An 11876-nucleotide genomic window follows, 5' to 3' on the forward strand; every position below is an offset into this window, starting at 1 on the left:
GTTATTTTTTCCAAGTCTCTTATCAAAACACTTAAATCAAGTTCATGGTCAGGTAAGAACATTATAAATTATAAATGTCAAAACCTCTTCAAAAGTGTGTATGAGTCATTCAATTATAATTTAAGTTGATTTTTTTCTACCGAGAAATAATTAGAAAGATAACTATTATAGTTATATAATTGTTTATTCATTCACGAAAGACACGACTCTTATTACAAACCATAATCATAAACACACACACACTAAATTTATTTTAAGTTTGTAAAACTTATTTTATTTTAATACACTTTCATATAATATTTGATTGAAGGTTCTCTAATCTGAAATTATTAACTAAGGTGATTTACAATTATTATACATTGTTTGAAATAAGTCTATAATAGAGTGCATTTTATTAATAAAGTTTATAAATAACTTAAATGCAATAAAGTAGTATTACAAAATTTTACAAAAAATAGATTTTAGTCATATTTTCATAAACTTAAATAAATATATTGTATTTAAAACAATATAAAGTATTAGTTTCTTACAATCTAGAATATGTTAGTAAAATTTTAATTTTTTGGGGGTGAAATATCTATAGGCAGCAAATCTCCGCTTCCCAAATTGTTCCTCTTTTTGTATTTTAAGTACTGCAAGGCAAGCTCTTCATTTTCAAACTAACTGAAACGACATATGCAGAATCAAGGGTTTCGTTTCTTCTATCGCATCTATTCATTCCTTATGCTTGCACTAACAACCGCCAAAATCTCTATGAATTAATCTTCTCTCGTTTCAAATTTTCGAATCCTCGCTTTAGCTGGTTCTTTCTCTTTCTCTCTCTCTCTCTGCGATTTTCAGTAGCGCATCTTAGTTCCTTAATTTTATGCATGCCTTGTTTAGAACACGTTCGCACATTTAATCTTTGGATTCTATTTTATTGTTTAATCGCTTGAATACTTAGGAAACCCAAGAGCTGAAGTGATTGCTCCTTTGTCTTAATATTTTTTATTTATTTTTATTTTTTAAATTGAAGCAGTGTTGAATTTCTAGATTGCTCTTGAAAAGTTAACAGTTCCACTTGTTATACGTTTTTTTTGTTGTTGTTAAACTGGATACCTTTGATGTCAGTAGGACTAGCCTTGGTTGAAGAGGTTGGCGTTAATTTTTTCACGGGTCTGTTTAATAGGCACAGTCACTGCTAATTAGGCCCTTAATTTTGGTCTGTTTCTGAAAATTTTCACAAGTCTTTTACCTTGTTTTGGTTGTTCAATTCACTGAGATTCTTTTATATTTTTTTGCATCCTAATCTGACCAAGTGTGTTGGTGCAATTACAGGCTTGGCATGACGGATTCAAACTCACCGTTGCTGCCTCATGGCAATTCTGATGCAAAAAACGCATTTCGCAAGCCTTCTGGTGATGCAGCTAGTAGGAATTATCGGCGTCGTTCACCTGTTGATGGATCACCCTCACCTGATGGTTGGGATCTTTTACGCTCTTGGTCTTATTTCTTTTAGAAGTTTCAATGGTATTGTGATGAGTTTTCAATCAATATTAGTAATGTGGTATTTGAAACTTTTTCATTTCTGGTGTTCATGCATGGTTCTTCTTGTGGCGGAGATTAGATAGGTGCAGTGTTGTATGTTTGTGATTAGCACAAGGTGGGGTTGTGATCGTGGTTTAGAAAAATTTAAAACTTGCTCTATTTTACTTCGTTGCTCTTTTGCCTGTCTGTGTGGTCAGTGTTATAGAGAAGATTTTAGTTAGTATGTTATGAATGTTAATTCCACTATAGGTGGAATGATTTTTTCTCTTATTAAGGTAGGGATATGCAGTTAAACAACCCATTGTTATGAGTTTTTTATTGTGATGTAGAATTTGGAAAATAGTTAATTACATTTGCACATGGAGTAGGTTTCCAGTTTTGAAGCTTATGTGCTGATGTGATCTTATAAAAGCCACGGTGACAATTTTTAGAACTTGTTGATGTCTTTTATCTGGTTAATGTTGTCTCTCTTTTGGTTATCTGTTGTTATTTCTTATTCCTCCTCTTTGAGCAAAAGTTTTATCACTTGTGTCATGGATATTGCTGTTTGATTCCCGGAATTTTTTTGAGTTCTTAGAATTTGCATGTAGAACCATAAATCCTAACGGGAATTGTGCCTCCTAATCTTATGTGATGCTGTCGCATTACCTCTGGTTCTAAATTTGAAGGAATGAACTTCGTTTATCCTTAATTGAAAATCTTCTAGTATGATGGAATAGACATCTCGTATGTTTTCTTAACTTGATTTGGTGATTAGACTATTTTTAAGAAGATGCCTACATTATCCATTTGGAAGCCTATAAATTTTATATTTTAGCTTAAAAAAAACCTGAATGGTATTTAACTATATTTCAAATGTTATAGGATATGAATGATTAGGTAATCCAGTACGAAGTAGTTAATAGTCTGTCTGCTGTGGTGGCTTTGAGATTGGAGTGCCACACCATAATAGCCCTTGGTTGTGTCTCAAATAGCTATAACACATTTCAGGCTAGAAGCCATTGTTACTGGCCCGAATTCATTCTCATCTGGCTGTGACAAAGCTTCTTTTGTTGCTCTTCGATGAAGAATCTGCCAACTGTTCTGAACCTGAAGTCTTGTTTCCAGCCTTACCCTAGTCCTTTCACGTTTTGTTTTGGTGTTATCACAACTTTTGGAGCCATACTTTTTTTTATATACTTTTTGTTTTGTTTCGGGTGCAATTTGTTCTTGTTTTTCTATCACTTTAATAAATAAGATGGAGAAAACACAATGTGTCATGGACGCGAAAGATCTACATTAGGGAAGGATGAATAGTTGCCTTACGGACAATAGTACTGACTTTCAACCATTGAGGACGACGATCTTTTTCATCAATGGAGGCTATTGTTTGGGTAAGATCATCACCATGATCTTGTTCCTTAATCCAATGCTTGACATCTGAGGTCTAGAAAGTTAATGACCTGGAAAAGAAAAAAATAAGATAGTGTCTCATTTTTTTGTATAAGCTGAATTTTGAGCCCTTGGTCAAGGTTTGTGTGAAGGGCTCTGGATGAAGATTATACTTGATGACCTTAAAATAATGGTTGACATCCCTATGCGCCATCTTGTGTTAACAAGTTAACCATGAGCATCCCTATAGCATACATTTTCACTAAAGGGCTTCCTCAGGGAAATTGTAGGATCATGTAGGCAAGTTGGGTTTGATTGATATTCATTTACCCACTTGAGGGGAGTGTTGTAAATAGGAGATTATTAGTTCTCAATATCTACATAATAATTAGGAAAAAGTATCTTTAGAATGTTTCTATTCATTTCGGCATATTTTTATTTCCATTTTTATAGGTTTCAATTATTGCAAATAGAGATGATGAGAATGTAATTGGTATCAGTTAAGTAATTGTTTATTTTATTGCGTTTAAACCAAACCCTTAAAAATTGCTTATTTTTAAGAAAGTAGTTGTTTGACCTGAGCTGTTCCTGTGCACAACCAGTCTGATTCAGCAAATTATTCAAGGTAAAAAACATGATTCAGCTAATGATTCAAGGTCAAAACCCTGTTTAAGTGATATGTTAGAACTATGAAGATATTTGTATCAAATCATGATACAAGTAATGAAATTTTCAATTCTAACTACATTGGTGCCTATTGTGTCTTTTTATCTTTTTGTTTTTGTAATGAAAAGCTAAAAGCAAATGTCTATTATCTTCCTAGTCACTTAAATGTTTTACTATTCATATCAGTTAATTGTTTTAGTGTGTGTAGTCAATTACCTTCAGTTACGCAGAAACTGAGTGGTTTCTTGAGTAAAACATGCATGAAATACTACGGAACAAGAAAACAAACATTCTGTCACTTGTTCTTGCCTCATGCATCGAGAACCATTCATTACACATTATGGCATTACTTATTGTTTTTTTAAGCTGTTCGCTTTTGGGTATGTTCTAATATCATTGACCCTGTGCTGCAATCCACCATTAACTATTTTTTCTGGAAGCATCTCCATAAAAGTGTTTTGCATAATATATTCCATTGCAATACTGATCTTAGTGTTGTAAAATTCATTGCTGAACTAAACATAGTCTGTGACTTCAATAAGTAAATTTATGCTCTTTATATGCAGATAATCCTAGGCATGGACATAGCTCAAGTCCAAATCCAGTGAGAGAAAATTCCTCAAGAGTCTCTCACCATTATTCAAGGAAGTATGATGACCGGGAACAGGACCAACAATATGGAAGGAATCACTACGGCAGAAGCAGTGACTCTCTTAGAAATCCTGATAGACAGTCATCCAAGAGTTCCCATGGTCACTCTCGGCGTGACAAATATGCAAACGAAGATAGATATCGTGAGAGGCTAATCTCTCGTTCTGGACATGAGTCAAGGGATGATCGTCTGAGAGAAGAGAGTGATATCAGGTCAAAAAACTACCATCGCAGTGTAGACAAGTATTCACATGACAAATATGACAGGCCTGATCATAGAAGCAAAGAAAAACGAAGAGAAACATACTTGGATCATAAAAAGTATAAAGAGATTGATTCTTATGAAAAATCTGCATCTAGCAAGAAGCATGATGAGGTGGAGAGGGATGGACTTTCATTGGACTGGGATGGACGAAATGAAAGAAGAGAATTGCGCAGAAGCTCAGGGGACTACAACAGAAATGACCATTCAGAGGCTAGGAACCAAAGAGAGGACTCAAGCCCACACAGAGACAATGGTAAATTCAGTCTAAAAGAGAAGGAGTCAAATGATCAAAACATTCCATGGAAAGATAAACGAAAACATGACACTGAGGTTGGGAAGGGAAAAGACTGGAAAACTAGAAAAGAAGGCGAGCAGTGTGCTATTGAAGATAAAGAAACTTCCGGAAAGAAACTAAAGTTGTTTGATACTGACAGGGATGAAAATAATAGAAAAGATGGTATTGTTTGCATACTTTTTGTACTGATTTTTTTTATATATGTTCCATTATATGAACTTACTGTGTTGCTTCATTTCAGGTACTGAAGCCCATGAAAGTAAAACTTCAAGTTCAAAGCTTTCTCACGAGAGCAAGGCAGATTCATTGGCTGCTAAGTCCAGTGGCTTTGATGGTGACAATGATCTAGATGCTGCAAAAATTGCAGCCATGAGAGCTGCTGAATTAGGTATGCACTAGTTATCCTGAAAATTTCCCTACTTTTGGGTTATGGACATACGTGTGCTTTTCTATATGATTGATTGGAGTTTGATAGATTTAAAGTTCACAATTTCAACTTTCACATATGCTTAAGGTGAACTGATGCGGGTTTAGATGTATATGCCGTGGATATCTGCCCTTAAGTCCGCAGATTTATTTTCATTATGGAGTGGGTTTTCTCTCTCTGCTAATGATTTGAGTCCACGTCATCAACCATAAAATAATATTAGCCAAGCATCTAGAAATTTACAGTCTGAAATAGGAACTTGATTATAGATCACATGCATGTTGTATTCATTTTGAAATTTTGGTGCATAACAGTTAATAGGAACTTAGTTGGTGCTGGTTGCTTGACTACTGACCAAAAGAAGAAACTGTTGTGGGGCAGCAAGAAGAGTACACCAACCGAAGAGGTATTTTGCATCTTTCGTTTTTTGGATGTGTTCTTTCCTTTTGCAAACAGAATGGTATATAAGACAGTAACTTTTCTTTCGGATTAATATACTTGAGGAATGATCATGAAGTTGAAATGAACTGAATTAGTATAATTCACATTTCTAGGTTTTTGTTTCCTAGGAACTAGTGCTTTGCAATTTAGATGGTTGAGATGAGAGGTTGAAATTGTTCAGTTAATGATGACCAATTTTAAAACACAATTCTGTTAGGGTTATGGTTTTCTAACTCGAGAGTCTACATAGATTTTAAGAGTTTACTTAGCATGAAGAGAAAAATATACCACATGTAAATACCATACCAATTCAACAATTAAACACCATAATTAGTCAAAGTAGTAAACAATAAATCCATAATTCTAAAATAACTAAGTAGTGCATGACTACTATACTATATAAATTCAAACCAAACCAATTAGATAGATTTATGCAATTACAAAACATAAGTTTTTTAAGTGATAATGATTAAATAACTAAGAAGGGACAAATTGTGTGCTCCCCTTTTTTCACATACACTTAACTACTTTGCATGACCTCCCACAACTAATTTTACACCACTCGTTCTAATTTGGCCAATTAACTAACCAGGTCACCCTTATCTGACCATCATCGATGTTCTCTGCATAGTCCTGGGTTAGCTTGCCCTAAGGAGGAAGGTGATCGGAAGGATTGTACCTTCAGCCTCATCTAGGTTGAAGCCAAAAGGCTAATTTGTTTGTAACACTTCCCCTTCTTCAAATCCAGTTTTTGACACATCTCCGAATAAAAAAAACCTTAGGTGGGATTTTTAGTTACCAAATTTCGGATCAAATGGTACATACTATCTGTATGCTCCAACTTGAGGGTGTTGTTAGAATTGCTTAACTTATGGGAAAGGGGTAGACTAGGTTATCTCATCTTTGGTATTACATATCTGACTCCTATGTCTAGATCACAATATCTTTTTGGTTTTTCTACTAACGTAAGAATCCATGTAGTTGAATGAAACAACTAAGAGATCATAGAATAGAACTCTCTTAGATATTTTTTCATATTTTCCGGTCTCAAGTCATAATAAGAGGGAAGTTTATAGCCAAAAGTGTCTCCAATCGTCTCTCACATTTTTGTAGAAGCTGGATTTCTAATTACATTGAATGGAATGACACTTGTGTTGGAAAATTGAGCAGCTTGAGCTTCAACTTTATTTGTCTCCTTTTTTTCACAATTGATTTAATGGAGCTTGAACACTTTCACTAGATTTTTCGTTTCCTTTATTTTTAAGCTTACTATTGCTACTTTAAATGGTATTTGTATCCACACTTTAACTCTTTCAGAATCAAAATATTCAATGCTATTTGTCGAAATAAAAGAAAGAGAAGCATAGGATGAACCCTAATGCGTATTGAGCACATAGAGTTATGCATTTATAAATAGAAAAATATAAAGAGATAGGCCTAAGCCCATTACAACTAACTCTTCCTCTCAAGCTAGTGCGTATAAATCGTATGTACCAAGTTTGTTATAAATATAATCAATTCTAGGTGCTCATAAATACTTAGTGAAAATATTTTTTAATTGATTACTTGAGTTAACAAACTCATTCTTTGTCTCTAGATATAATTTTTTCTCGAATAAAATGATAGTCAATCTCAATGTGCTTGGTCTTTTCATGAAAGACAGGGTTAGAGCTAATCTGAAGAACAATTTGATTGTCACATACAAGTATCATTTAAGTGACATATCCATATTCCGATTCTTTAACTAATTGTAACAAGTTCACAAGTGGCTGGGGCCATAGCTCTATATTCTGCTTTTTGCACTAGATTTTACCACAACACTTTTGTTTCTTACTCTTCCAAGAAATCAAGTTACCTGCAGCGGAAAGACACGGGGAATTGGGAAATTGACTCACCACATTGATTGCAAAGGAAATGTTAGGACGAGTAATAGTAAGATAGTTCAATTTTCCAACTAATCTTTTGTATTTCTCAGGATATGAGAAAGACTCTCCCTGATTAGGTAGGAGTTTGGTATTGTTGAGGCTTGTAAGGTGAGGTTCACACTTATGTAATGTAAACTCGTCTTATCTCTAGTTGATGTGGGATCTCCAACACACCCCTCACATCAAGGCATATGCATCTCAAGCGTGAGACTAGACATTAATGGGTGGTTCAATAACGGCATCATAACAGGTGAGATAACAAATAACAAATTTCGTTAGGATAGACTCTGATCCATGACTTTTATACCATGTTGAAATATAAGAGAGAGAAACATAAGATGGATAATGTGTATTGAGCACATAGGGTTATGGATTTATAAATAGAAAAGTATAAAGAGATAGGTCTAAGCCCGTTACATCTATTCAACCTTCTTTTCTTCATTTATAGTTCCTTACCTTTTCTTCTTTTCTTCTTTTCTTCATTGAACCAGTTCCACTTTCAGACATTTTAAACTTTCTACAACTAAACATTAAATGAAAAGGAAAAAAAAAAGCTTTAAAAACAGAACATAACCAAGGAATAGACAAAACCAACATAAAGAAGAAACGAAAAAGATCAAAACAGATCTAGACTTGGAAAAGACTAACAAAATGAAAGAGCATAGGAATGAAACTAAAAGACAGAAGCTCACCTCTTTGAAGAAACACTAGGCAGTGGCGATTCAAGAAGACACTGTTGTGCAAAGCCTAGATCGTGAAGCATGACGTAGTGGTAGTCAATGAAGATGTAAGGCAGTGTCCCAACAAGATGCGAGGCAGTGGTCCGAGAAGTCGAGATTTGCAAAGCATGAGATCACCAGTTTTATCTAACAGTAGAGCTACTTATTCCAAAAACACAAGCCAAACACTATGGGAGCCTAACCCGTCTTATTTTGAAACATTGTATTTCAAATGCAACACATGTTCTTTTGTGCCAAATGGCATGTCTCGTTGACCCAAACTTGAACTATTAATGAATTAACGCTGTCTTATGTTCTATTAATGAGTGCAAATGTTGGGATTTGTTGCTTCAAGTGGTCCTGTAGCATTGACCTGAAATGTCGCATACCTATCGATAATTGTTCATAAAAATATAAGATTACATATTGCTCAAAACTGTACCTTTGGTTGAGTTTGTACGTAATAAGTAACTGAGTAGTGATGTAGAGAGTGACCTCTCCGCGATATGTTCATGATTTTGTTATTGTGCGTGTTCCTGTTTTATGACATGGGTAATTTTTACATTTTGGATAATTTGGTACTGACAATGCAATCATTGCTTTATGAATGCTCTCGCCAAATATTGTAGTCTGGCCATCGTTGGGATACAGCTATGTTTTCTGACCGTGACCGGCAAGAGAAATTCAACAAACTCATGGTAAGTGTTTATTTAGACCCAAAAATTGCATGAAGGCGAATGAATGTTACTTTGAATGATTCAGTCCATTGGAGTTTGTTCAGCTACTAACTCAGTTTGAGTCTAAGGTTGTGCTCTTGCCTATGGCAAATTGTAGGGTATGAAAGGCGAAGCAAAAGTAGAGCAGAATAGCAACAACCAAAGCAGTAACGATATTCTCCGTGCTGAGAAGCAGAAGGAACTTCAGATTGATCTTGAGAAACAATATACTGCAGGTCTTCGACGAAGAGATGGTCGCACTGTTGGTTTAGGCCTTTAAGCATTCTCTCTTTGGTTTGGAAATTTTTCATCTTTTCACATTTACTCCTTTGTTTAGACATGTTTGAGATTTTATGTATCATCACTTGGCACCTGATTCAGACAACGCATGCTATTTCTATGAAATTCTTGTCGTCGTTGTAACTAAATATGTATTTTCGCATACTTCATATGAGACTGGTCTAGACAATTTGGTTTTGTTATAAGGGTCACAAAATCATCTTATTCATTAATCATTCCCTCTACACAAAACTAAATTTATCTAGTTCTTTATTGCAAAATACAAGAAAAATTAATGTGGACATCTATTAGTTTATTTTTCGAATTTATCTAGTCATTAATCATTCTTTATTGTTTCATTTTTAGATGTTTCAATTTGACTCATGGTGTATAGTTTAATTTTCAATCTACACGAATTTCTGAAATATTTTAAGTAATAAATTAATTTTAAATATTTTATATTAATTATAAATTAGTTTTTAATTTTAATTATTTGAATTTAACAAAGAAGTTAGGTTTTAATTCAACATGTTCCATTAGGTCGATCTAACCCAACCCGTACATACACAGTTGTATATCTTGATCAATTGTATCTCAACTTAGCATTACATGATCCTATAGATCTTTAAACATTATGTTTCTAATTTAGAAAAAAATTACTAGGTTCTTTACTTCATTCTTGGATTAAGGGAGATTATACCATACTGAATATAATTTTTCTATCTGATATAGTTAAGAACTAATCAAAGAACATAGTGACAATAAATAGTAGATGTTACAGAAAAGTTTTATGAAATTCTTAATCACCTGAAAAAAATTCCAAACAAGTGTATTCTACAGTATAAGTACGACAGTGTTTTTTCTTAAAAAAAAAATAAATCATAGTTTGCACACTCTCTTTGTGTCTCTCTTTTCACAGATATAATATATAACTTTTATATAACTCGTATATAATTATATTTTTATAAACTCAAATTAATATAATAAAAATATTATAACTTTTAAAAATCGCGTACGTACTAACTATAACATGTTAATGTTTTAAATACTTTTATATGGAAGTTGGACCTTTAACCTAAGTAAATAGACCATTAAACTAAAAGTTTTGTAATTTTACTTAAGAGATGAATTATAAATATAGGTTAAATTTATTTTGAATAATTAATAATAGTAATATTTTATTTTTATTTATAATAAAATTAGATTAAAGTTAATAAATTGTAGAATTATATATTTATTATATAGAAAATTCTGAACAAGAAACTAAATCATTTTTGAAAATAATGTATATAATATTAATAAATATATGTTTTAAACTAGAAGTAAAATTAATTAATATATTAAATAATATTTACTAATATTTTATTATTCAAAATGCAAACTAATACTCTTAATTAATAAAATGAAAGTTAATTACTTGAATTTCAAAAGATAACAAACATTAAATTTTTTGTTATGAAACTAGACTTAAATAAATAAGATAACTTAAATAAATAAGATATGACTTTATAGTAATCATTGAGTCAGATTATTAGACCAACCAACCAGATCGATTTAATCCAACTCATTTTAAATTAATTGTGTTAGATATTATTTATGATTAGACCAAACTTAAACTAACCTATTTTTATATGGATTAAGTTATGAGTTTAGTACAAGTGATTGGATTAGAGATGACAACGAATTGGACATTCAATCCAACCCAATTCAATTGTGTTAAAGAAGATCCATTTGTTTCTTATACGTTTTTCGCAAATCTTTTAAAATTCGCGACTACTCGTGGATACTACGAACATTTCAAAAAATTATAAATTTTTAAAATAAAATTTAAGTAAAATTACAAAAAAATATAAAGTAAAATATAAATTAAATTTTAATTTTAATTTAATTTAATCTAATAAAATATACATTAAATTTTAATTTTAATTAAAATTAACTTAATAAAATGTAAATTAAATTTTGCTTTAAATTTTTTGTGGGTAACATATATCTACAGGTATAGATAGTATGATACCCACACCCGATCCATTTATAAACATGTATTAAAATACCCGTTACCTGTAGATAATAAATACTCGCAGATATATGATACCCACACCCAATCTATTTATAAACATGTATTAAAATACCCGTTACCACATGTTTTATCTAGATCTCTAGATTCAATATCTAATTTTGAAACTCACTTTTATACTTATGGTATGAACATATTATGTTATAATTTTCTTTTTATGTCTAAATTATATTGGATAAGTTTGTTATGAGACTTATTATCTTACTTGAAGTCTTGAATTATTTTTTGTAAGGATTGTGATTCTTTAATTAGGTTGATAATAGAAAGTTACAAATTTTAACAAAAAAATGTTTGATTTATGTTTATCTTTGACATGTTGTAAAAATTTGCAAACATAAAAAAAAGTTCTACTTTATATGCAATATTTACATTATTGCTTTCATAGAGCGGATATTATTCTAGTCCATTTCATTCAATTCTTTTTATTATTAATTGAAGTTCGTAGCTAGTTATGTTATTTTTCTTACTGGTTTATAAATTTTTCTATATTCTCAAACATTATTTGTTCAATTCTTTCAAT

The 11876-nt window shown here is 32.0% G+C and overlaps 1 protein-coding gene across 5 annotated transcripts; it reads left to right on the plus strand.

Moving 5' to 3' along the window:
* Window positions 1-584: 584 nt before the first annotated feature.
* LOC114190848 (pre-mRNA-splicing factor) lies at window positions 585-9431 on the plus strand. Of its 5 annotated transcripts, none has more exons than XM_085676160.1 (7): window positions 585-802; window positions 1318-1509; window positions 4131-4937; window positions 5017-5163; window positions 5517-5608; window positions 8917-8985; window positions 9087-9431. In XM_085676160.1, exons 2-7 carry the CDS (start codon window positions 1356-1358, stop codon window positions 9126-9128), a joined length of 1311 nt encoding a protein of 436 aa, XP_085532286.1. In that variant the 5' UTR covers window positions 585-802; window positions 1318-1355; the 3' UTR covers window positions 9129-9431. The 5 variants fall into 5 exon arrangements, with proteins under 5 accessions (XP_085532286.1, XP_027935698.2, XP_027935696.2 ...); XM_028079897.2 differs by having other exon boundaries at window positions 9093-9431; XM_028079895.2 differs by having other exon boundaries at window positions 9122-9431.
* Window positions 9432-11876: the final 2445 nt, after the last annotated feature.

Source organism: Vigna unguiculata, chromosome 7, assembly GCF_037176805.1.
Source record: "Vigna unguiculata cultivar grain cowpea cultivar isolate G323 ecotype 2 chromosome 7, ASM3717680v1, whole genome shotgun sequence".
Taxonomy (NCBI): Eukaryota; Viridiplantae; Streptophyta; class Magnoliopsida; order Fabales; family Fabaceae; genus Vigna; species Vigna unguiculata.